The sequence below is a fragment of the Typha latifolia genome, chromosome 8, assembly GCF_019914945.1.
Source record: "Typha latifolia isolate L0001 chromosome 8, TyphaL0001v2, whole genome shotgun sequence".
In the NCBI taxonomy this organism is placed as follows: domain Eukaryota; kingdom Viridiplantae; phylum Streptophyta; class Magnoliopsida; order Poales; family Typhaceae; genus Typha; species Typha latifolia.
Window position 1 is genome coordinate 9,396,023 of NC_133093.1, and position 24,158 is coordinate 9,420,180.

Below are 24,158 nucleotides of genomic sequence, written 5' to 3' on the forward strand. Positions count from 1 at the left end.
CTTCTAAGTCCAATATGCTGCTAATCTTTGCCGCCGCCACCTTGAATCGTGGGCTAAGGATATAGCTGCTTGTGCGTTTGAAAATTAACTACACACATTTTCCACATAATATGTATATTTTTTCTATAATTAAGTGTAAATAATGTATATCTTTCTATAATTAAGTGGACACAATTTGTGCACATAAGAGCCCAATGTTGCCAAATACAAAAAACTAATATAATTAAGTTGCAAAGATTAATACATAGGAGAAAGAAAGGAAAAAAGATAGGGTGGAACCATCCGGGGAACGACGGAAAAAGAAAATAAAAAAAGAAAGAGAAAAATCTCCTATGGAAAGAAAGAACTCCTCCACTCCACTTAATTACTTAGGCATAGGAGAAAGGATAAATCTTCCGCGACAAGGGAGACCCTTAAGACAAGGGTAGAAAGAAACTAAAATTCTTCTTCTTAGATAATTTTTTTACAATTAAAATTCTTATTTTGTTTCTAGCAAGGATTTTGATTCAACTACTTGTGAGACATGGAAAAAGTTAGAATAATATATTAAGCTCTTGTGCTCTACCACCTAATGGTTTCCTCCAATTGCTAGAAGGATAGAACTTTTCCGAGGTGATCAATTAATTTGACTTCTCCAGTTGGGAGCTGTCAAAATAATCGAGCAGCTCGATTTCAGCTTAGGCTCGAGTTAAGTGAATTTAGTCTTGAACAAAAAATTATGTTTAAAATTATTATCGAGTTAGTTTGATTATATCCAAGCTCGAAGCTCAAATTATATGTAAATTCCTCTCGGCTTGAAATAAGCTTGAATTGGCCTCATTTAAATCTCAAGCTTAACTCGAGCTCGAATTAGGTTTAGCTCAAGCCTAGCTCAAAATTAAGTGATCGAGCCTAAATAAAATTTTAGACTTACTATTAATTTCAGAGAAGCAACTCAAGTCTCTTGTTTACCCAGCCAGGTCTGATATAAATAGTTTGCATTCTTTACAATTCAGATAATTTATGCAAATTAAATATTGATTCTTATACTTTCAAGTTTGATCTGTACACTCTGGATGGATCTCTTCATGCTAAAATATAACATTTGGAGATCTCTACGCAAGCAGAGGTGTATGGCATATGCTAATACTAGTAGGAAAATATATTTTCCTTTTTCTTTCTCTTAACTATATGCATTTTGATTTCATGGTCCTAATATCAACCTTGGTAGGTGTGGCAAATAATGCTTATTAAAGAAGCTGAGATCATTTTAGAAATTGTAGTGATCTTTCTTTTCCCATAGGTTAGATTAGATTTGATAGGCGTTCTTCCTCGAGGAATGATTGTTCTTTGGACTCAATGTTCATATAGCTTTAAGGATGATAATATAATATATCTTTGGACTCAATTATAATTTTAAATGAGCCGGGCCTATTAGAAATATATACGAGTTATTGGACGAAAATTTTCATAATTATAAATTATACATAATATTTATATATAAAATAAATAATAATTTTAAGCTTATCGAGTTGAGTCTATGTGAGTTGGTTTGCACTCGGGCTCAACTTATTTAAATTCGATCTGAGTCTAGCTCAAGCTCAAGTTGCTCATTTATATTAACATCTATATACTTTGATCTCTATATTTTGCTTTAAATGGCTCAAGAACACCTTGCCATTAGTTTGTTTAATGAATAGATGAATTAAATTAACTAAGATGTACTAAATATAGATGAAAATATGTATTTAAATCAAGGTAAAATGAAAGGAGAACCACAATTTAAGGTGAATATATAAGATGTCTTCTTTCTTATAAGTAACATAATATATTCTAACTGCTTAGTGGTTGTTAGGTGAAAATTAATTATGGATGTTCTTGAAACATTGAAAGCAAAATATAATAGTATCTATATCCACGTAGCATATTGCAAATAGTAATAATAATATCTTGTGAGTGCAATATATCTATCAAAAAATATATATATGCAAGTATATCTATTATATATATAGCAGTGATACAGTGCCAAGTTATTCTCCAGTCAGAATAAATTCAAGTTATCTCGTGTATCCAACCTCTCACTGGAGTTTATTCACTGCTATTCCTACAGATATAGTGCTTATTTATTACCCAGATCGTCCTGCTCCATGAAAGATACGAGATGAAGACCATCACAGTCTTAGAGGCGGCTTTATTTATTCTGAATCCCTGTGGCAAAGATACACACGATTTCCTATATCTTTTTCTTATCTCTCTTTCCTCGGCTCTGGTGCGATTCGGTGATTCTTAGCAACCTTTGCAACTCTCTCTATATATATTACCCCACAAGATCACTAAGCTTCTCGTTCTTTGAAGAACGAGAAGAAGAAGAGAGCAGAGAGAAGGTTCTTTAGTTGATTCTCATGGCGACGACCAGAGGAGGTGAAGTAACCGGCGGCGACGGGAGTCCAGCGAAGCCGCACGTCCTCGCTGTGGATGATAGCTCGGTCGACCGCGCCGTCATCACCAGTCTCCTCCGCAGCTCGAAATATCGAGGTATTATTCCTCGGATAACTTTATCTATTCCACGAGAACACGAATAGTAAGTCCCTTTTTGAGATTGTTACAACGGTCGTGTACAGTTACGGCTGTGGATAGCGCCAAGAGAGCTCTAGAATTGTTGGGCTTGGTGAGTTACTTAATCTTGTTTAAGGGGAATAATTCTGGTGGTCTTATTCTTGGATTATGAATGGAGTTATTCGACGTAGGAGCCGAATGTGAATATGGTATTCACGGATTACTCGATGCCGGGCATGACAGGCTACGAGCTTCTCAAAACTATCAAGGTAATTTGCAAATTAATAATTATAATTATTAAGGTTTAGATGCTGTCGAATTTACGAGTAATGCCATTTGTATTTGATTATTAGGAGTCATCTAATCTGAGACAAATCCCCGTCGTGATCATGTCCTCCGAAAACGTACCCACAAGGATCAACAGGTTAGGATTCCATAAAAATAATTATTTATATCATTATATTAATTTATTTAATATATATAATTTTAAAAAGAATCTATGAATTAGTTTCAGGTGCTTGGAGGAAGGAGCTGAAGATTTCTTGCTAAAGCCTGTACGACCGTCCGATGTGGCCCGTCTGTGCAATCGTGTATTACATTGAAGATCAATTTTTTATTTTCAAAATTTAATTAATGGACTATAATATCAAGTTCTATTTGCTTATTACCTACATGGTAAGATATTAAATCATCTTATATTATTAATATGTGGTAACAAAAATCTGGTTATATTGGTAAGAGATCTCCTTATCATGATTATAGAGATTGGAAAGGCTTAGTGTAAATTGTGGCAAGTCCTTGTCTGGCGTAAAGAAAATGATATAACTTGATCCTTCTAATCTTCCAAAAAATTTATTGTTTAAAAAACATTTAATGATCAAAGTTGGTTATAATATATTCACCTTGAGCTATAAGCCTATAACCTATTAAAGTATTACGTATTTTGTTTATTTGCTTATCCATCATAAATTCGAGCTTTGTTGCTCTAAGTAACGTTAGACGATTAAAGCATCGTAACTCGTACTAGGATACAAGAAATTCCTGCACCTTCCCTTGCATAGAATCCGCTTATTTGGTACAGACCGAAGTCTTCGGATAACCAAGCGGTCCGATCAGATAAGCTGACGTGCGTATCAAACTCTCTCCAGCGTTGACGTATCAATCTTAGGGTTTAGGGTTTCGGAGTTGGAATCCTGTCCTCGAATCCAAATTTCTTGTAATGGCCTTTTCCTGCCCCAGCTTCGGAGCCCGTGGATCCTTACTCTCCACGGCCTTCACCGATCTACGTACCGACTCCTTCGATATCCTCCCCAAAATCCGAATCAAAATTAGATGTTTCGCGCCGCAGCGAAATCCCCGATCGCTTTCCTCTACTTCCTCTCCGAAAGGAACCATTTTTCCCGCTTCTCATGCAGTCGAGAGGAGGGACCTCTTCGCCGAGAAGGGCAAATGGATGACCTTCGTTGAGATGGAAGGCGGCAATGGCGGCGGCGACGGGAAACTGCCACCTGGTGGTGGCGGTGGAGAAGGAGACGTTGGGGATGATAGAGAGGAGGAAGAGTTCGGTCCAGTGATGAACTTTGAGGAGGTGATGAAAGAAACTGAGTCTCGAGGGGTGAGGCTTCCGGCCGATATGCTAGAGGCGGCAAAATCTATTGGGATCAGAAGAGTTCTTCTATTTAGGTACTTAGATCTGCAGGTAATCCTCTACTTAGTTAGAATCTGTGCGCAAAGTCTTGACTTGGTGTTAAAGATGATACCTTTTTGGGTGTTTCTACTTGAAAGGCGTTGCCTGGGCTGCTGGGTGCTGCCATAAGGTCATTTTCTATGCTTCGGAATCGAATGCTTGCAGATCCAACCTTTCTTTTTAAAGTTGGAACGGAGGTCTGTTAGTACTGTTCACTTTGGCGTTGTCTTATAATGGAGATTAGAAGCACTTGAGGAACTCTCTGGTTTTATGCACAATGCAGATTGTTATCGATTCCTGTTGTGCCACATTTGCTGAAGTTCAAAAGAGAGGAAAAGATTTTTGGGCGGAATTTGAGTTGTACGCTGCTGATCTTTTGGTCGGAGTAGTTGTGGACATTGCTCTCGTGGGTTTGTTGGCACCTTATGTCAGATTCGGACGACCTTCCATGCCGACAGGTTTTCTCGGAGGAATCACACGTGTTTGTGGAGCTCTGCCTAGCAGGTGAGAAGCAACACTGTTTTGATGGGATTGGGCTCATATTAATAAATTTAAACAGTTTCTTTCTTTTGGTTCTCCTCGCAAACATCATTCAAGGTATTCCTTCAGTTCAGTTCTACTCGGTTGGGCCTGAATTTGTGATTAATTTTGTTCCTGCTGAAGTTGAGCAGTGCGTTTTGCATTGTGTCAGTATGAGAATATGCGCAAAGTACTGTGGAGTCAGGATAATGATGGTTCTCTTCTATCCAATAATAGTTTACAATTTAATGATTCAATTAAAAATTTTCTATGGAGAAGCCTTCTCCTTGGAATCTTGTGTTAGTCCTAAGACTAAAAAAGGGTCCATCATCCCAGAGGAAAGGTTTTTGTTCAATGATTTCTTCATAGGAAAGGCAGAACGTTAACCAAATAACCGGTTACTTTATATGCTTCCTGCAGAACGTTAACCAAATAACCAAATCTTGGCTACTTCTTTCTGTTTGAATCCATCAACTACTGATCCAGAATTCTTGGTACTTCCAAAAATTGACTTTAGCTTTTCGTCATGGGAATGGACTTTAGATGATATTGCAGGATCTTCTAGTGATTCATTTTTTCAAGTGTTGCTTTGATCTGCTTAGTACTCATGGGTATCTTTTTCTTATTGCTGCCATTCTCTTTGGGATTTAGATATTATTATAGCTTTATGTATTATTTTATATTGCATTCATTAGGTTTTATACAATTTGAAGCGATTAAGGGTCACACGTACTGGTAGTGTGCATGCCAATGGAGTTGCAAACTTGCAATTCATCTTCCACGTCATTTTTCCTTGTTTAGCTTGCACATGAAATGGCTCTCATTCTTTTTTGTATGCTGTGAATTTTGTTGCTGAAGTGTTTTTGAAGCTGAAAGGCCAGGCTGCAAATTTACTCTTCAACAAAGAATTGGGACATACTTCTATAAGGTACCAAATTATTGAAAAAGTTAGAGGTTCGCTCCTTTAAATAGCTGTCGAGGTGGCTATAATTGTCATATAGAATAATGCTCGCACAATTTGAAAACAGGGAGTTTTGTATGGCTCAGTTGGATTTGTTTGTGGTATTGTGGGCCAGGGCGTTGCTAACATGATTATGACTGCCAAACGGTAATTCTTTTCTCTTTGTACATCTGACAGCTTGTCTCCTGTTGAACTGATACATACATTTTAAGAACTGATATGGTACTTAAGTTTTCATGTTAAATTATCCCTTATGCCTAAGGTTGTCCTTCGCTAGATTCTACATTCTTCGAAAAAAAACCTATTGGATTTGACACATTGCCAATGGAGATCCTTTATTATTGTATATGGTGTCTTGATTTCCATATATGGGATTTTACTTTCCTTGGACCAATGAAAGAGTACCTGACTGATATTAAGTACATTAATGTTTGTTTGCTTAAATTCTAGTAATACCTTTTGATTCTTTATTCTTGTCTTAATCCTGATGGTAGCTTCTGATATGTCATTTTGTTGGGTGTTTCTTTTGTATAATTTCTAGGTCCGTGAAAAAATCAGAAGAAGATATACCAGTTCCACCACTTGTGAAAAGTGCCGCTCTTTGGGGTATGCATGTACCACAAGACATGATTCAGTTTAACTGTTCTATCTTTGGAAGTAATGCTGTACTGAATTAGTTATGTTTTAACAAGCTTTACTCTAAAGTTAGCTGCTGAAAATCCAGGTGTATTTCTTGCTGTATCATCCAACACTCGTTACCAGATCATCAATGGTCTGGAGCGTGTAGTTGAGGGTTCACCACTAGCCAGACGTCTGCCACCTGTGGCAATGGCTTTTACTGTTGGCGTTCGTTTTGCCAACAATATCTATGGGGGTATGCAGTTTGTTGATTGGGCTCGGTGGAGCGGTGTTCAATGATGGTAACAGTGCTTTCTCCTTTTATCATCTCATTTACTGATTTTTTACATTCCTATAGGAGTTTTTGCCAATTATTTTGTGCTTGCTCTATGGATATTTGCGATCCTTGTTCCATGAAGTATTAAACTCTGAGAAATTAGTTTTTTTAATAGTTTCAATAATCTTCTATTAAATGTGCGAACCTGGATTAGGTTCTTCTCTCAACCTTCACCCTCTTTCCCACTCATTAAAAACTTGCTTGATTGAACTTTTCTTTAAGAGTTCTACTTATCTGTTGAGATGTGCATCTGACATATCTTTCTAACTAGACATATGAGATTACTTTCTGCACTTTGCTGGTCAAAGAGTTTTGGAAATTGAGGAACTACTGAAGTAGGTGCGAAAATAAAGTAAGACTACTGAATGATGAATAATCATTCTCACTTTATGCCCTGCAGATCAGGGAAGAGCTAAGATTGATACTGATGCAAGATAAGATAGTTTGAAAGGAAAATTTTGAAACTTGCAAGAACTTTGCATCATTAACTTCTTAAACAATTCAATACCAGCAATCAGATTGATATCACAATATAGATTAATTTAGGGATAACTTTTGCTGTCCTTTATTGTACTTCAGAGGAGTTTGCTACTTAAAATTGCTCTATATTAATTTAGTTCTTGAGTCCTTACTATAGGCATATAATTTCAGTTCTCTTTATGGCCCTTCAGCTGACAAGAACTGTTCTTTATCTGGCGTACATACAGAAGAATACTATAAAGGGCAAAATCAAAGTATATGCATACTGTGTTCATGAAGTTAAATTCCGTTGCAAAACCTTCTTATCCTTTACATTACGATATATTTATATCTTGTGCTTCATCTAACTATAAGTACATTTTATCTTTCTGTAGATTTGATGTATCGCCATGAAGTGCCCTTACATTTTTCTGTGTGGATGTGATGTATGGCCATGAAGTGCCCTCTTGGAGAAGTCTTTGAGGAATTTCCCTGAGAATTCAATCAGTTGGGCCTTCTTTTCCACCGCAGCAATAAAATAACAGTAAATCATGGTTCAGTTTTAACATAGAAAATCTTGTCTTCTTGGAAGGCAATTAGTTGATTTATTGTGTGATGCACTAAATTATCCTGGGGAGTTTTAAAAAAATTGTTGAATGCGAGTTTCTGAACTCGGTTGAGAGGACTGTGCATCATATCTTTCTTTATTATTACTATTATTGTTGCTGTTAATACTAATTTCAGAAAGTGCTACTCTGTTCTGAACATTGAATTCTTGTACATCCAAATGTTCATATATATTTTTTACAATTTTCTTTATAGTTGATGTATATTTTGTTACAAATGCATACAATTTACATTTGCAGTTCACACTAAAATCAAATAAATGCACTTCTATTTGTGTCAAAAAAATGCACTCACAGCTTATTCTGATACAAGTTGAACTCTTTTGCAAAATCCAGATGTTTGGTTCGCCATGAGACAGGAGCTACAAGTTGATACTGTAGCTCATTGTACTTTTATATGGAGCTTCTCTGATAGAGCCTAGATTTGGATCATAATTGCTGCTGAAGCAACTGAGAGGAGGCACTGTAATTGTGAAAAAGGCAGGATAGCAGTAGAAACTGAATACATTATCAGGATTATACAGAAGACACAGACATGCCAATCCGCAACGTTCGTTTGGAATTAACATCTGCTAAAGGGAACCATGATAAGTTTTGAACAATTTCGTAGCAAGTGTACATCGAAGCAATGGTATAACCTTCGGTTGTAGGTCCTCACATTCTGAATTCATCATTCAACGTCGAAACCCTTCTCTTGGAGCTCTTGTATAACCTCACTCCTCATGCGAAACCAGAGCTTCTGCGCTTCTTGCTCAAACTTTTTAGACTGCAACTGCTTCTGTATGTTATCTGAATCCTTGTCGGAATCGATAAATCCTTTGGGCCCGATGGTGGTGCCAAGAGTGCCTCCACTTTTTACGAACTCCTCGACTGCCTCTTTGTCACCTGGATATGGGAACATCCTGCGCTCGTACAGGTGAGCCATTTCTTTTTCTTCCTGGATTCAAACAATAATGAGTAGGAGATTAAGTTCATAATAATCGCCTTCCCTTTTAATGTAGCTATTGTAGGGCATATGATGGAAAAGATCAAACTGGTGGTGAGAAAACAAAGTTTTGTTTACATCTTCCAGTTTTCAAGGTCAATTGGGAAGAAATATTGCTATAGTAGCGTAACTCTTGCAGAGATAATAATAATCATAGGAAAGCACAAAGAAAAATGACAAATTTGTCATAACTCTGAAAGGAAATAAAAGAGGCCCATTTCACCTTTGGCCGAGGTTTAAGCGTCCACCATCCCAGCGGCGAAGTTTCATTCCACAACCAAGCAAGCCCGCCTAGGGCATACGTGCAGAGCATAGCTTTTCCCATTTGCTTCCAGAAGTAAGCATCATCCTTGTCAAATCCAAATCTCCTGAACCAAAAAAGCACGATCAAAGCTGGTAAACATCAATCGAAGAAGATTGAATGAGAGAGGAGAACGCTGGAGAAGCCAATTGCGATCCAAGAGCTCTCACCTTAGAAGCTTTCGCGCTTTTGGGAAGTTGGCCAACATCACGAGGAGTGGAGAACGGAGGAGGAGAGAGGCTTGGTCTGGTCTTAGAGGAAACCCTAAAGGAATAAAGGCATGCCGTCCTCCGTTGGATGGATATCTAACGGTGAGAATGATACATATACGGGTCTATTTTGAGCCTAATTGATCGAACCTAAGCCCGTTCCTCTCTCGACTGCTCGCGAAGGGTACACAAACATGGCGCGATTTCTCCGACCGACGAGGCAAGTCCTCGCCTTGTCTTCACGAAATCCAGCATCGCTGCTCTCCAAGTTCCGTGCTTTATGCTCAATCCATGGGCAAGACGATTCAAATGCACCGACTTTGATCCAGTTGCCTCAAATTATCCCCTCTAATGGGGAGCCATTGGGGAAAGACTTCAGCATCGAGCTCGTCGACTCGGATCTCTGGGGCGTGTCTTTTGGATTGGCGGAAGCGTTGGATTCGTCCAAACGAACAGTTGGTGGGCTACCCGATGTCTCTCCGGCAGCGGAAGAGTGCCGAGATTTTGATGATGAGATTGAGGATCTGAGGTTGCGTAAGAAGTTGTTCTACAAATTGGATAAGGGATCAAAAGAATTTGAAGAGTACAGCTTCAGCTTTCACCGGAGAACGAAATCGTCAAGTAAGAGAAATAGTCGCACGGAATCTGTTCGACAGGGAGACTGTGAGAAGCTGGATAAGAAGAAGCTAAACTCGAAGGCACTATGCGATGACAGTACTAAGATTGTGAAGCAAAAGGCTAGCATTTTATACCAAGAGAAAGTAAGATCTTTAAGTGAGAGTGGTGGTGTTGAGGGTAAGAGGGTGAGGACGCCGACATTTAATCAATTGACCGACCCTTATCATCTGCCATTCTGTCTGGATATTTTCATAACAAAAGGGTCTGTTCGGGCTTGCATTATTCATCGTATCACCAGTAAGGTCGTTACGGTTGCACATTCCATATCGAAAGACATGAAGTTCGACTTGAATTCTAGGAGAGATACAAAGGCTTGTGCAGCTGTTGGAGCAGTTCTGGCAAAGCGTGCAATTGAGGATGACATTTACAATGTGATGTACACGCCGAGGAAGGGGGATAAGATTGAAGGGAAGATTGAAATTGTTCTGCAGTCTATCACTGAGCATGGGGTTGATGTGAAAGTGAAGCTCAAACAAACGAGGCCCATGAAGGTATGCAGTTTCAACTCCATATTTTATTGCTATCATATTGTCAATTTTCATATAATACTCCTTTCTATATGGTCTGCTGCTTGCACTTGGTCCTCTTGTAAGTCCTTCTGATGGATTCAGGAAAGATTTTACTTTGGTGGTGAAAGAAACCACTTCCACCTTAGGTATTTAAGGGTCATGTAGATGATAGGACTGCACTGATATGTTCCTATATCAAACAAGAATCTTATAGCAGTTCTTACAGTATAATGTTGAATATAATCATCGACTCTACACAGGATAAGGAGAAATGTGAAGAAATTGTTTTGCAAGGAAAAGCTTGAACTGTAGTACAAAGCCTCTTCCCATCTTCACATGATGGCAAACTGTTGGAGAGCTAATATATCTCAATAGAATGCTATCCAACGTGATGATTTATCAGCTTGTATAATTTACCATGTTACATTCTAAGCTTGCTGGATGCCATTTTGCTATCGCAAAGGATCCATAAATGATTTAGTTCCTGTTCTTCTATTCTTCATGTTCAGGTTTTACTTATGACTCTTTAAGTTTCTAACCACATTAAGCTAACCATGTCCATCTTTGTTTCTTTCAGAAAGCACCGTTTGTACAGGTTGATCAAGCTTGATGATAATTTCAGGTCCTCAGTTGGCATAGTTCTTCCTGTATGAGTTGTGACTTCTAATACTTGTTTCTTTGACTAGTGGATGAAAGGTATAAAGCACTGAAATAAGGAAAAGAAGAGAAATACAACTCTTCTTGCTGGTCATCCCAAATGAAGAGTACCCTTTGTTCCTGCAATTCTTTTGAGATACTTGCCAGCTTGACCGCGACTCTCTTGTTTCTTCTCTTTGTGATGCAATGAGAACCTTGTACATACCCATCATATGTTTAATTACTGTCTTAATTAAGAGCACTGCAATTGACCATGCGAAGCTTACGGATGCCATGAGATTGTTCATGATTATAGAAATATTGAATGCAAAGTTCTCTTGTATGTACTTTCAAAAGGGCTAACTCTACAAAACAATGTCGTAAAGGGTGAAGCACTAGATAGTCACTTGTATGCTGCAATGTTCCTATATTCCATGCAGTTGAGTGCCTTTTTCTTGGAAGTAAAACTTAAGTGCCTTCTATGAGAACTCTTCAGTATTGTAAGCTTTCTCGGTTTAAAATGTATAAAAATCTAATCTGGAGTGTTTTTTTCAGGGAATGTCTAGTCTCTGAACTTATTGAATTATTGGTAATTGTTAAAGCTTGTTTGCCATTAACAATATTTGAACCAATAAATCTTTTGAAGCAGATTTAACTTTCCCTCAAGATTTGGAGATAAACAAATCTTGTATGTAATACTTAATTAAACCTTTCTTTTCATCATACGATTGATCTAATAAGGACTAACGTGCATTCAGTTCATATATGAGTAAATTTTCCTCAAAAATAGAGATTTGGACATGAAATCTAGGCATTTGCATAAATTTTTTTAAAATTTTTTCAAAAAGGGAAGATTGAGCTCTTGTTGTAACCGCTCAATTTTAAGAGCTTAATCTTACTAATACTAAAATTTAAGGAATTTTTTTTTATGCAAATGCTCTCATGATTTTTTGTGTGATTAATATATGTGTGTGTGTGTGTGTGTCAGAAGGCAAATATGCATTCCCCTTCCCCTCCCAGCATCGAATACAACTCAAATGCTCCAAGTCCAACGTCGCCGACTCCTCTCCACGCTTCCCTCTCCACCCGTTCCCGACCTCACCACTCTCTCCTCCCTCATTGCCTCCCAACATTGGTCACGCCTCCAAACCCTAACCGGCGCCGCCACCGCCACCGCCGCGTCCGACCTCCTCCGCCGCCTCCTGCTCCCCACCCCAGCCCTTCCTCCTCTCCTCCTCCTCCGCCTCTCCCGCTGGTCTTCTTCCCACTTCCGCTCTCCGCTCCCCCTCGATCTCCACTCCCACCTCCTCCTCTCCCTCGCCTCCGGCAAGCTCTACTCCCACCTCCGCTCCGAGCTCCACTCCCTCGCCGCTTCACGCCTCCACTCCCCTTCCTCGCTCCTCCACTTCCTCTCCTCCCCCTCTTCCCCTTCTTCCCTCGCTCTAATCGCCGACTTCCTCGTCCTCGCCCTCGTCAAGGCTTCCCAGCCCTCGTCCGCCTTCGAGGCCTTCCTCCGGTCCGGCGACTACGGCTGCCGCCTCTCCGTCCTCTCCATCAACCCCTTGCTCTCCGCTTTAATCAATGAAAACAAGCTCGATCTCGTCGAGATCGTGTACAAACACATGCTCCGGAGAAAGATCGGCCCCAACTTGATCACATTTAATACCGTGATCAACGGTTTGTGCAAAGCCGGGAAGCTCCGCCGTGCCGGGGACCTCGTTGAGGATATCAAAGCTTGGGGGTTCTCGCCTTCGCTGGTCACTTACAATACCCTAATCGATGGGTATTGCAAGAAGGGTCGGGCGGGAAAGATGTATAAGGCTGATGCGCTGCTAAGAGAAATGGTGGCCGCCGGGATACGGCCTAATGTTGTTACTTATAATACTTTGATTGATGGGTATTGCAAGGATGCCAACTGCTCGGCAGCGATGAGGTTTCTTGACGAAATGAAGCGGCAAGGAGTTCAGCCCAGTGTGGTAACATATAATTCGTTGATTAGTGGGCTTTGTGGTGTCGGGAAAGTGGATGAAGCTATTAATCTGATGAAAGAGATGGAGGCATTCGATGCGGTGCCTAATATGGTTACCTTTAATGGGGTTGTTAATGGGTTATGTAAGAAGGGGACGATGGCGGAGGCGAAGACCTGGTTTGATGAGATGATGAGAAGGAATGTTGAGCCAAATGTGATTTCTTACAATACATTGGTTGACGGATATTGTCGATGTGGTATGATGGAGGATGCAGTTAGAATGAAGGGCGTGATGATAGGGAAGGGGATTAGTCCTAATGTTTCAACATATAACTGTTTGATATTGGGCTTTTGTAGAAATGGGGATAAGAAGAGTGCTACTAAACTTTTGGATGAGATGGAGGAGAAGGGTGTAAGAGCTGATCTTGTGACTTACAATGTGCTAATTGGTGCATTGTGCCAACAAGGAGAGCTGGGGAAGGCAGTTAAGCTCTTAGATGAGATGTTAGATGTTGGCGTTGAACCAAGTCATGCAACTTATAATACTGTGATTGATGGATTCTGCAAGAAAGGGAACCTCAGGGCTGCATTAAACATGAGAACTAGGATGGAGAAGGCCAGAAAACGTCCGAATGTAGTAACATTTAATGTGTTCATTAGGTATTTCTGTGGCAAAGGTAAGATGGCAGAGGCTAATGAGCTTTTGAATGAGATGTTGGAGAAAGGGGTGGTTCCAAACAGGATCACGTATGGCATAATCAAGGATGAAATGATCCAAAGAGGATACGTTCCTGATGTCAAAGGATATCTTTCCAATGATGCTGCTTAACACTCCATCCTTCAGGGTAAGTAAAATAATGTTAGATGCTTTGCCTTTTCTTTTTCAAATGATTTGATACAAGAAGCTATTGTTCAAAGAGTTCCTTGTTGGGAGATGCTATAACTAATTGATGCTCACTCTGATTCAGGAATGCGTACTGTGGATTAAATTGTTACTCTGAGCCAATTGCTGACTTGATTGCATTTGAGTTTAGTTTTCTACTTCCCTTGCTAGACAAGTGAATAATACTCTGCATGTGCATTCTTTGATTCTGAATGGATCACTGTTGATATGGATTGGGCCACATGGTTGAAGCAGAGAATATTCTAGATATTAAGATCCTTTTGTGACCATGTTTCAGAACAACTAATCTTATCTTGAAGGGTCAAAAAACTATATAAATCTTATTTCAAGGGTTGTGAAAAAGTGCTGTAATTGTAACAGGAAATCTGAAAGGTGATAGGTGATCTATTATTAGGTGTGCTCAAATTTAAAACTTTTAAACAGTAAATTTCGGAGACATATGATTTAATTGTCAACCATTACTTGCAGGACATCACAAGAGCTGATAAATGGTGGATTGTACTGCTACAAGTTGGCAGATGGATTGTGTGACCAATTAGATGACTTCACCATACTAAACTTCTTGTGCTGAAGGTAAGTATTAAGAGAAACTCCTTACTGATGAGAACTGTAATAAATTGCGATGATAGTGAACTTTAGTAGCACGCTATTAAATTAAGGATGAAAGATTACATCTAAAGCCCTTCTCTTTGCTTGGCAAAATAAATATGATGTTATAATGCTGAATGCTGATTGCTGCTTCTTCCTGGAAGGCTTTTCATTATATGGCATATACACAGCGTATGAATCTCTATATAAGATTATTCAAACATCTAATTTCCTTTTAACCCTTTATGCTCCGACTAAAATGTACAGTATCCAATATTGAAACAAATAGTGATGAACAAAATTGGTGATTGTTTAAATAGTCAAAAATTTATATGCTGAGAGATACTGATAACCTGAATTTGGAAGAACATATTTAGCTAGATTACAGAAGTAGAGAGAGATTGTGAGTAAGCCTACCATTTTTGTCTTCATGCAGAAAATATCAAAAGTGTTTATGGTGTCCAACATCTGGTGATATTCTCCATTGCAAAACAGGGAAATGTAGTACATTCGATGCTCTATCATACGTTTTACTAACTGCCTCATTAATAGCTTTCAGATAATTTAAACTTCAAGGTCATGCATAACAGATGGAGTGAGTTGAGATATTTTTGATTGTTTAGAGAGTTATTGTGTACCAAAAAATAGTTTCAGAGGTCATTATAAAAAAAAGATGGTAGTTCGAGAGGTGAAAAATAAACTGTTCCTTTTATGTCACCCTAATTATAATACAATATCAAGCCATGCTATTATGATAGTTAAGTACATTGTTTAAAGTTAGGTTGGATTAGAGTTGGTTGAGTAATAATGTCTTACTTCAGTAATTCCAGCTATTGGAAGGTGGCCACGCTAACATGAACCTAGTTTTCCTGAGTCAAGCTTGTGATGACTATTGTTCTAACTTCTAACCTCCTAGATGCCCACAACTTAAGAAGTTACGATATTGCCAGCCTAGACTTTTATTACTTAGAATCATAGTAAACCGCTTTTCTAACAACTAGTTGATCTTGTTTGTTAGCTCACCTTTTATTGTTTATTTTATCTTTATCACACGCTTACTTCTCATGTCATTTAGCTGCATCCTTTGCAACAGAAGGATTATTCTCTCTGTAGTTGTAGTTAGACCCATATGTCCAGTATTCAATCTTGCTCACTAGGAAATAATTCATTACTGTTGGAAATTATCCACATTTAACGAGTTTGCTTTATTTTATGTGGTCAGAATGTCACGCGGATGTTTAATTGTTGATGGTATATACTGTTCAATGCAGGCTCTTCTCTCCTATAGGATGCATGGAGATGCAGGCGAAATCATCCTAAAGCTGACTCCTTTGCTCTTGAGCCACTCAACTGAATTCTATTACAATTGCGTGCACTCTATTAAACCAGGTTAGATCTCATAAATTGCAACTGGTATCATGAGCGTCTAGGTTATCGGATTTTTTTTCCCTATCTGACCCTTCAGCCCCAGCCCCCAGATACGGTTTGTATAAGTGGCACGAAAATAAAAAAATCGAAACATCCAAAATTGCCATTACGTGCACTCTTCACGAGTAGGATATCGTATTTGGGAAGGATAAAACTTTAATATATGAGAAAACTGTGAGTTAATGTATGGGTTGGTGTTTAATTAGATCATCGTAGAATTTACACGATATTTTGAGAAGCTTGGTAGAAATGTTATCTTTTGTCAAATTAATCTAGGATAAAACTTCACTTATTCGACAGGGATTATATAGTTTTACTATTGCAAGGGTTATGTCGAAAATACGACCCAGTGATGGTGTTTGATTAACCTCTCTTGCACGCCATGGGACATGTCGCAGTTCTGGAATCTTGCAGGTACTGCGAGCCGACGTGTCATTTTTTCACTGGAAAGATATGAACCCACGTGTCATAACTCTTTGCTGTTCTCTTTGGAACAGCGAGGAGGCCATAAGATCCATCGAATCCGCCTATAAAGTTATTAAATAAAAGCACTCGGTGTCTCGCTGTTTGTAGGGAAGCAGCAAGCACCAATGAGCGGTCTGGCCCACCACTGCAATATATGTCTCCACCGCTACTACACTGGTCTCTAACGATGAATTATTCCCATTACAACTCAGTATGAAGTGGTCTCCTTGCCTCAAAACATTCCTCCTCTAGGAGTAGGGCGATGAATCGATGATATGGTTTGAGTGCTTTGGAAGCAGCGAGTAGAACCTCCTCCAAGGTGCAGGTGAGTGTTCCTGAACCCTGCTTAGTTTCTATTTCTTGTTTTTTTTTCCTAATCTTTCTATGCCACTAGTTGCTTTCATCTTTCAACAAGCGTCTTGAGTCTGAAGCTTCTCGTGTTCTTGCACTTCTTTTCCATTTATTATTTATAATCTCTTCTTTGAAAGATTTCTTCTTGTGTTTGTGTGTGTGTTTCTTTTATTCTTGGTCGTTTTACTAAAGATTGTTCGAAGTAAATATTTCTATTGATGCATGCGACTAGTAGAGCAGTAGATATACACTAAGAAAAAGAGAGAGATATAGAGGTAAACTCTATATAGGGGCCGTTAGATTACTGCCTCACTCGGATAAATACTTTCTGGATCATTGTGCAGCAGTATTATTAGCCTATGGCTGGTGGTAAATATTTCTTCTTTCAAGGTACTGATGGTCGTCAAAATAAAATAAAAAAAGAATAGTGGTGGTAAAAATATTTCATCTCAACCGTTGTTCTAACGGAACAGAGTTGCAAGGCAGCTCCAGTGCAGTCAGTCATTGCTGCAGTCGAGATGCTTAAACAGTAATGCGACAGCCGATCCGGCGCTTCCAAGTAGCCTGTTTGCGGGATTTCCTGCACAAGATCTTCTACCCGTGAATGTCGCATTATTTTATTCCTACATCTCGATCCGCTAAAAACTTTTTCTATGAATTTGTTTTTCCTTCTGAACTGTTGTGTTTTTTTCTCTATGACGCGTTGCCTCGAGATCTGTACCATAAGTTAATCGATTATTTACGTTTTCTATGCTGTTATTACTGTTTACCGCGCTGCCAATTTGGCCGATCTCTCGTCGCACTATTAATGCAGGCTGTTTTGCAATTTTTGTATCCACTGATGGCAAAGCTGGCAGACAGTCACAGTACGAGCAGCATCGGTATAGTCAGGTTGCTCTCATAACAAACATCTCCGTAGTCAAATCCTGTAGCTCGTATCTCCTTCCCGTGTTGCCTTCGCTTTGTGTGTTGGACTGTTGGGTTGTCGTTGTTGGGTATTGGGTTGCTCGCATCTCTCCCTCCGGATGGCGACGACCGACACTACTACTATACCTGCGAGCTGTCACCACCCATGTCGGTCCTTCACATGCCCTCCTTGGCTTCAAGCAGCCCTTGCAGGTCTCTCTCTCTCTCTCTCTCTCTCTCTCTCTCTCTCTCTCTCTCTCTCATGAACTGCTCATATTCAGTGAACAATTGCTTTCGTACTTGCATTAAGATATAGCAAGCAATTGAAATATTAATAGTAATTTATTGTGGTTTGTAGAGAGCTATAACTTAGATAGTAATGAACAATTATTTCTCGTGAGAAACGAACGTAGTCCGTGGGAGGTGGTTCTGATCATGATAACTTTCAATTGTCTCATTGTCTGTCTATGAAATTTGAAATCAGAATTAATGGTAAAGAAATAGTGTAAATACCGTTTAATTCTTGAGCCTACTAATACTTTTACATTGCATTGACTACTATGAACTCGTATATCTAATTTTCCTTCTATCTAGAATTCACAAGGATGATATAGAAGTCGGTCATTTAATACCTTCCTGCACAACACCAAATTGTTAGTCTGCTATTTACCATAGTAATAAATCAGTGCGTATCTGTTCATTTCTTACATTCGGACCCATTTTGTCATTTAACGACAGATATCGAGCAGCGGGTCCGTACCCTCGCGGTGAGCTTACCGGACGAGGAAGACTCCGACTCCTTCGCAGAGCGAGCGGAGAACTACTACCAAAAGCGCCCCCAACTCATCTCTCTCCTCATCGACCTCCACCACCGCTACCTCTACCTCGCCGACCGCTACACCCAATCACTCAAAGCATCCTCCCACCGCCGCCGCATCTCCTCCGTCCCTTCCGAATCCGACGAGGGTGACGGCGACGGGGACCTCACCTCCGCCTCTGATGCCGAGAGCTCCCTCTCCTTCCAACCCGCTCCGATCCGCCGAGATCCGGGTCCAGATCCGGATCTGATCGTGGCGGAGCTGGTGGTGACCTTCGTGGAGCGCGACATTCTCGCGTCTGAGGCGGTGGAGGCGGAACGCCGGCGATCGGAGTATCTGCGAAAGATCGAGCTCCAGGGGAGCTTGGTCGAGGTGCTGGAATCGGAGCGGATGGTGCTGCTAGGGGAGAACGCGAAGCTAGGTTTCCGGGTAGAGGCTGCGGAGGAGGGGGCGGCAGCGATGGCGGTGGATCTGGGGCGGGCGCGGAGGAGGGCGGCGGAGATGGCGAGGCTGGTGGTGAGGCTAAGGGAGGAGCACCGGGTATGCGTGCTGGGGAGGAGGATCGAGGGGTTGCAGGCGCAGATCTATCGGCTGGAGAGGAGGAATCGAGAGTGCTTCGAGGCGATGAAGGCGCGGGAGGAGGAAAAGGCGAGGGAGAGGGATGAGGTGGAGCGGCTCAGGAGGGAGAACCGCCGGCTCGCGGAGGCGGCGGCGAGGAGGAAGGGGAAGTGGCGGTGGTGGTCAGGAAGCGGTAGGATGATGGAGTGGGACACGTGCGGGAAGGGCGGGAAGGGAGGAGGGTGTTTTGGTTTTGTTGGTTAGGCAGTAGGCAGTAAGTAGGCATGGGTGGTTTGTATAGGAAGGATAGGGATGGTCGAAGTCGTCTACATATTAATATGGTTGTTGTAATGTGAGGTATGTTTTGCGATGTATGGACTTTTTGTTACGTCAGTCAGACCTATTTTAAGTTTTCTTCCAACATTGCCCTTATTTAGTTATTCTGTGATGAATAAAAAATTAATGTGACTATTTTTTTGTTGAGACAAAAAGAGAGGTGTTGAGACAAGAAGACACAATCCTGCTATATATTTAATAAGGTCTCATTATCATAAATAAATATTTGTTCCCTCTTTAACTCATAAATTTTATGTAATAAGTGAAATAATTATAAATTATATTATGTGAATTATGTTTGCAAATTAATTTGATATTTTTTTTAATAAACTATCATGTTATTTTTGTCTCTCAAGAATATTTTTAATACAACTAATAAATGCCAACTTGCTTTCTCTCACACCAATGGGTTGAGAGCAGTTTAACAAGAAAAGATAATAGTAAGAAAAAAAAAAGGTTAAATGGATCTAATTGATCAAATTAAAAGCGTATAACAAATCACCCTTTGTTTCATCATGTTTATTTAGTAGTTGTAGTTAGGATGGAAAACTGACACCATTATAGCTGAGAATAGTTTTTAAATTAAACCTTGAGAATCGATCACACCCAATTAATGATATATATGATATATGATTTAAAATACAAATTTTATTTATTTTTAAGAGGAAAGCTTATACATATATCATTAGACTAAACAGTGGTCTATTTGTGCCGAGGCATACTATTGTTTATACATCTCTTTGGACCAATTCGGAGGTTCATCAACGCCATGTCCCTGGAACTCATAGTGGCATCGAATACTCCATTAACACCGTCTGCCAAACGATCCAATCCCGCTGTTAACTCCCCCGTTGCTTTCTCCGCCTCGGAAACGGCGCTTTTCAATCTCTCTTCATTTCCGTCGTCTCCTTCGTCGATTACGGCCGTCAACCTCCTCACGGCTGCCTCCGTCGCCTCCACCTCCCTGGAGAACCCCTTCCAGAGGCGATCCGATACCGCGGCCTTCACCTCGTCGAAGGCCTCCGCCCACGGGAGCTCGCTGGAGGCTCGGATCCCTACGAGAGGATCGCTCCCCTCTCCGCCGCAGAGGACGGCCACCACGGTCGCCATCACCAGCCCCCCGACGGTCTCCACGGCTTGCGTCGCCCTCCGGACGGCGTCGCCCTTGCCACGCGGCGTATCCTTCGTCCCCAGCCGTCGGATCAAGTCGGCGGTGCCGCCTCGGATCTCGTTCCCCGGCCGCGCTGCCCATTTCGCGAGCGCGTCCCGATCAAGTAGGTGGAGCCCGTAGCGCAGACGGAGGACCCGCAGCCGGATCCCCTCGATCGCCGCGGAGGCGGCGTTGCAGGCGTCGAGGAGGCCGACGGTGAAGTCGAGGTGCGCGGAGAGGGCCTTCGATTCGTAGCCTGAAGCGGCCGACGCAGCGGCTCCGGCGATCGCGAGGGCGAGGATCTCGAGGAAGCGGGAGAGGTACGAAAAGGGAATGGGCGGCGGAGATCTGAGAATTGGGAGAAGGGAACGGAGGCTCCGGGTTAGGGCCAGGGTTAGGGTCTCATCCGGGTCTCTGGAGAGGGATTGGATTTTGAGGGGTTTGAGATGGACGTAATGAAGCAGCTTAATTGACGACATCCCCAACACAGCGAAGAATTTCGAAGTATAGATTGCATGCTACTGATGTTTACCTTATATAAACAGAGGAGGTCGGACAAGAGGCGGTTTCGGAAAACAAAAAAGATAAAGAAAGAACGAAGGAAAGACTTGGAATAATTCTGCGGTCGCCGCGGGTTTGCAAGCTTGCGCTTATCCGGATGACGTTAGTTTGGACATATCAGCAACGTTGGAGTTTGATTGAAGAAAAGGAGACACGAAGTATTTGACCAAACTCTTTTTAGCACTCTATCTTTAAGAAATAAACTGCGAACTAATTTACAATAGATAAAATATACCGACTGGAAATCTAAATATGAAAAAGTAGCATAATGTTCTCGAAGAGTAGTTTATACGTAATTCTCGTTAGCACGTAGTCTTCAAGTTTTTCAATAGTTTCATTTCCCACCTAATATGTAATTTAAACGAAGTTGATAAGGCTCTTTTTACGCTTTTTGAGGAGACGACGACCCGGTTGTCTTAGAGTCGACTTTGAAACATTCTATTTTTTTAACTAAGAAGACTTTGATTTAGTATAACACTCAGCTTTTAGGAGGACTCGGCTGTTGCTGGATAGATTCCGATGATCTTTGGCCAAGCTCGATGAGATTTCTCATCCTCCTTTTCTCTCTGTTTCATTGGCAATTTCTCATGTCCAGAGAGAGTGTTTATTATACGGGAGGTCTTGACACCAAATATTATGTTAGATAGATGAGTTTTAAACTTATTATGAGGTGCTGCCACTATCAGTCAAGCAATTTTATATCGTTAGTGAAAAAATAAAGTAATTTATATTAAGTAGAATAAGTAATTCAGATAAAGATTTTTGTGGGTACGTATATAAATTATCTTATTACATGACATCGTCGTGGGTTAGAAATCGTCTTGTGTAAACTTATTTACTTTGGGTATGTTGTTTGATTCCTAAGCTTAGAGTGGCAAAGAGAGTCGTAATCTTTATATTTCATATATTAGATATCGTAATTAATCCAAAACGATTAGATATAAGGTATGACCCCATTGACCTCTCCCAGTTCGTTAACTTTGACCCTTGACCTCCTTTAATATTGTCTCCGTATGAAAGAAGTTCTTAGGTTTTTCTTTATTCCCCCGTGGGTGAAGTTCTGGCTTTATTAGGGCGTGTTTAAGTTTGTAAAATTAAGAATCCGGCAGGTAACTTTCGCATAATTAAGAAGGTCATAGATTCGACTTTAATCATAAATAATTATTATAGAGAAAATTATTTGATAGCTTCGCTTAACGGTTTGACTCGATTGATGGCTTGACGGTGTAGTTGGCTTGAAGGAACAGCGCGACAACTTATAGTGGGTCTCGGCAGCGTTTAATTCGGAGCAATTATTCGGCAACGCAAATAACTTGAAGTCTAGATTAGATAACTTATTGTATCTAGTGAGGGTTATCCCTTTGTTCATCATATATATATATAACATTCGAACTCATAAATGATAAAAAAGAATTTTAAGAATCTAGTAAAAATATAAGAAGGGAACTTTTATATATACTTATGTGGGAAAATTTTCCCACGAGAAATTGGCTCTTCCTACGTGAATCTACGGTAATTTTTTGCTAAGAACAATGTAGGAGAAAAATAAAATATTTTCTAAGATCATGTTTACTTTGAGTTTAAGTACACCCTCTGAACTCATTTAGGGACTCCTAAACTAATTTAGTAACCAAATTTTTTTATATCTAATTAAGTTTATTTTTTAAAAAATTAAGACTAATTAATCAAGTTTGAAGCTTACTCTTAAACTAAACAAAGCCTAAGGACATTCGGTAAGTAAAGAATTTTTTCCAGAGAATATTCGTAATATAGAAATTGAAAAGTGTGCCTGTTTGAAAATTTTGCTTTGGATTGATTTAATTTAGAAAAAAATTATATTTTAACTCTTCGTGATTAAACCTAGATTTACTCCACTTTCTTATAGTTTTATTTGTATTATTTTATCACGCTATGGATATATTCAAACTGAAATCATTATTTTTTTATTATATTTAATAAAAATTACGATTAAATTTAACCAAACTACACATCAATTTTAAAGATTTTCGTTAGGAAAAAAGTTATAAAGAATTCTAGAAAAGCGACTAAATTTTAGATAACAAAAATATGACAAATATTTTTTTTTTGTCATATCCATATCATCTAACATCTCATAAATATTATTTTAGATGTATTAAAACTTATTTAATCATCTACAACTTTATTTCTAATACTTCAAATTCGACCTATAGTATAATTAAATGTAATAAAAAATATAATAATTTTAGTTTAGATATAACCATAAGTGGTAGGGTGTTACAGATAAAACTATATAGGGTGAAGTGAATCCACGTCTAACCATAAAGAGGTAAATATAATTTTTCTAAAATAATTTAGAAAGAGAGAGAGAAAGGAAGACAATAGAAATGAGGAGGCAACGATAGTGGTGAGTGAAGGAAGAGTACGGTAGTGGTGATAATAGTGGGAGAAGGAGGGGCGAAAAATGTGGCAGTTGTGGATGGAGAAAGAGTTGGAGAATGTGGTGTTGGGCGAAGGAGATGGAGAAGTTGGTGGCGTTAGGTGGATATAATTTTTCTAAAATAATTTAGAAAGAGAGAGAGAAATGAAGACAATAGAAATGAGAAAGCGACGATAACAATGAGTGAAGGAAGAGTGGTGGTGGGCAAAGAAGGAGACGGAGAAGGTGGTGGCCTTAGGTGGAGGATGAGAAGGGTGGTAATAAAAAGGGGATATAGAGCTTTAAGAAAAAAATATTTTCTTAATAAAATAATTTTTTTAAATTGTCATCGAACTATAGTCTCAATTTTAATTGAAATAGAAGTGTCAATAATATTCAAAGAGCGAAGGTTGACTTAAAAGAATACTATAGTAAATAAGTAATACCAATTGTTATCTAATGTTAAACCACAAAATTATAGAAAGAAATTATATTATGTTAAAAATTCTTAAAGCCAAATTCAGGCTATCTGAGGTGTTTGGAAAACATTTGCCAAATTTTTTTTAAATTTCTTAAAATTTTATAATAGTTCTCTCCCCTGACTTCTTTTTAAATTGCCAAACAATAATTTTAGCTGTTTCTTTGTGTTCCCCAGATACTCTCGGC

At 39.6% G+C, this 24,158-nt stretch overlaps 7 protein-coding genes across 14 annotated transcripts; 5 read left to right on the plus strand and 2 right to left on the minus strand.

Moving 5' to 3' along the window:
• Positions 1 to 2,381: 2,381 nt before the first annotated feature.
• Positions 2,382 to 3,137, plus strand: LOC140794357 (two-component response regulator ORR5-like). The gene is made up of 5 exons (XM_073146370.1): positions 2,382 to 2,514; positions 2,601 to 2,647; positions 2,727 to 2,804; positions 2,889 to 2,959; positions 3,050 to 3,137. Exons 1-5 carry the CDS (start codon positions 2,382 to 2,384, stop codon positions 3,135 to 3,137), a joined length of 417 nt encoding a protein of 138 aa, XP_073002471.1.
• A 526-nt stretch (positions 3,138 to 3,663) lies between these two features.
• On the plus strand, positions 3,664 to 7,935 carry LOC140793338 (protein RETICULATA, chloroplastic-like). Its single transcript, XM_073144761.1, has 8 exons — positions 3,664 to 4,234; positions 4,321 to 4,419; positions 4,506 to 4,726; positions 5,600 to 5,669; positions 5,770 to 5,849; positions 6,244 to 6,308; positions 6,427 to 6,622; positions 7,512 to 7,935. The coding sequence occupies exons 1-7, from the start codon at positions 3,755 to 3,757 to the stop codon at positions 6,618 to 6,620; spliced, it is 1,209 nt and encodes a 402-aa protein (XP_073000862.1). The 5' UTR covers positions 3,664 to 3,754; the 3' UTR covers positions 6,621 to 6,622; positions 7,512 to 7,935.
• A 276-nt stretch (positions 7,936 to 8,211) lies between these two features.
• Positions 8,212 to 9,324, minus strand: LOC140793342 (uncharacterized). Its single transcript, XM_073144765.1, has 3 exons — positions 9,199 to 9,324; positions 8,951 to 9,095; positions 8,212 to 8,679 (listed from the first exon to the last, which is right to left on the minus strand). Exons 1-3 carry the CDS (start codon positions 9,234 to 9,236, stop codon positions 8,413 to 8,415), a joined length of 450 nt encoding a protein of 149 aa, XP_073000866.1. The 5' UTR covers positions 9,237 to 9,324; the 3' UTR covers positions 8,212 to 8,412.
• A 107-nt stretch (positions 9,325 to 9,431) lies between these two features.
• On the plus strand, positions 9,432 to 11,416 carry LOC140793339 (uncharacterized). The gene is made up of 2 exons (XM_073144762.1): positions 9,432 to 10,406; positions 11,002 to 11,416. The coding sequence occupies exons 1-2, from the start codon at positions 9,432 to 9,434 to the stop codon at positions 11,032 to 11,034; spliced, it is 1,008 nt and encodes a 335-aa protein (XP_073000863.1). The 3' UTR covers positions 11,035 to 11,416.
• A 165-nt stretch (positions 11,417 to 11,581) lies between these two features.
• Positions 11,582 to 16,901, plus strand: LOC140793337 (uncharacterized). 7 transcript variants are annotated; one of them, XM_073144760.1, is made up of 6 exons: positions 11,582 to 13,874; positions 13,998 to 14,305; positions 14,402 to 14,506; positions 15,793 to 15,910; positions 16,250 to 16,363; positions 16,447 to 16,581. In XM_073144760.1, exon 1 carries the CDS (start codon positions 12,026 to 12,028, stop codon positions 13,856 to 13,858), a length of 1,833 nt encoding a protein of 610 aa, XP_073000861.1. In that variant the 5' UTR covers positions 11,582 to 12,025; the 3' UTR covers positions 13,859 to 13,874; positions 13,998 to 14,305; positions 14,402 to 14,506; positions 15,793 to 15,910; positions 16,250 to 16,363; positions 16,447 to 16,581. The 7 variants fall into 7 exon arrangements, with proteins under 7 accessions (XP_073000861.1, XP_073000859.1, XP_073000858.1 ...); XM_073144758.1 differs by lacking the exon at positions 16,250 to 16,363 and having other exon boundaries at positions 13,998 to 14,327; positions 16,523 to 16,901; XM_073144757.1 differs by lacking the exon at positions 13,998 to 14,305 and having other exon boundaries at positions 16,523 to 16,659.
• On the plus strand, positions 16,597 to 19,468 carry LOC140793340 (kinase-interacting family protein-like). Of its 2 annotated transcripts, XM_073144764.1 has the most exons (3): positions 16,597 to 16,739; positions 17,623 to 17,884; positions 18,410 to 19,468. In XM_073144764.1, the coding sequence occupies exons 2-3, from the start codon at positions 17,791 to 17,793 to the stop codon at positions 19,309 to 19,311; spliced, it is 996 nt and encodes a 331-aa protein (XP_073000865.1). In that variant the 5' UTR covers positions 16,597 to 16,739; positions 17,623 to 17,790; the 3' UTR covers positions 19,312 to 19,468. The 2 variants fall into 2 exon arrangements, with proteins under 2 accessions (XP_073000865.1, XP_073000864.1); XM_073144763.1 differs by having other exon boundaries at positions 16,598 to 17,884.
• A 617-nt stretch (positions 19,469 to 20,085) lies between these two features.
• Positions 20,086 to 21,012, minus strand: LOC140794358 (protein BPS1, chloroplastic-like). The gene has a single exon (XM_073146371.1). The coding sequence runs from the start codon at positions 21,010 to 21,012 to the stop codon at positions 20,086 to 20,088; it is 927 nt and encodes a 308-aa protein (XP_073002472.1).
• Between the last annotated feature and the right edge of the window lie 3,146 nt (positions 21,013 to 24,158).

Excerpts from the sequence above, each read along its gene's own strand:
- LOC140794357 (XM_073146370.1), top strand. The coding sequence starts at position 2,382 with ATGGCGACGACCAGAGGAGGTGAAGTAACCGGCGGCGACGGGAGTCCA. Across the intron at positions 2,515-2,600 it reads CCGCAGCTCGAAATATCGAG|TTACGGCTGTGGATAGCGCC; the intron begins GTATTATTCCTC and ends GGTCGTGTACAG. Across the intron at positions 2,805-2,888 it reads AGCTTCTCAAAACTATCAAG|GAGTCATCTAATCTGAGACA; the intron begins GTAATTTGCAAA and ends TTTGATTATTAG.
- LOC140793338 (XM_073144761.1), top strand. The coding sequence starts at position 3,755 with ATGGCCTTTTCCTGCCCCAGCTTCGGAGCCCGTGGATCCTTACTCTCC. Across the intron at positions 5,670-5,769 it reads TTGGGACATACTTCTATAAG|GGAGTTTTGTATGGCTCAGT; the intron begins GTACCAAATTAT and ends ATTTGAAAACAG. Across the intron at positions 6,309-6,426 it reads GAAAAGTGCCGCTCTTTGGG|GTGTATTTCTTGCTGTATCA; the intron begins GTATGCATGTAC and ends CTGAAAATCCAG.
- LOC140793342 (XM_073144765.1), bottom strand. The coding sequence starts at position 9,236 with ATGTTGGCCAACTTCCCAAAAGCGCGAAAGCTTCTAAG. Across the intron at positions 9,096-9,198 it reads AAAGCGCGAAAGCTTCTAAG|GAGATTTGGATTTGACAAGG; the intron begins GTGAGAGCTCTT and ends TTTTTGGTTCAG. Across the intron at positions 8,680-8,950 it reads CGCTTAAACCTCGGCCAAAG|GAAGAAAAAGAAATGGCTCA; the intron begins GTGAAATGGGCC and ends GTTTGAATCCAG.
- LOC140793339 (XM_073144762.1), top strand. The coding sequence starts at position 9,432 with ATGGCGCGATTTCTCCGACCGACGAGGCAAGTCCTCGCCTTGTCTTCA. Across the intron at positions 10,407-11,001 it reads AACAAACGAGGCCCATGAAG|AAAGCACCGTTTGTACAGGT; the intron begins GTATGCAGTTTC and ends TGTTTCTTTCAG.
- LOC140793337 (XM_073144758.1), top strand. The coding sequence starts at position 12,026 with ATGTGTGTGTGTGTGTGTGTCAGAAGGCAAATATGCATTCCCCTTCCC.
- LOC140793340 (XM_073144764.1), top strand. The coding sequence starts at position 17,791 with ATGGCGACGACCGACACTACTACTATACCTGCGAGCTGTCACCACCCA. Across the intron at positions 17,885-18,409 it reads GCTTCAAGCAGCCCTTGCAG|ATATCGAGCAGCGGGTCCGT; the intron begins GTCTCTCTCTCT and ends ATTTAACGACAG.
- LOC140794358 (XM_073146371.1), bottom strand. The coding sequence starts at position 21,012 with ATGTCGTCAATTAAGCTGCTTCATTACGTCCATCTCAAACCCCTCAAA.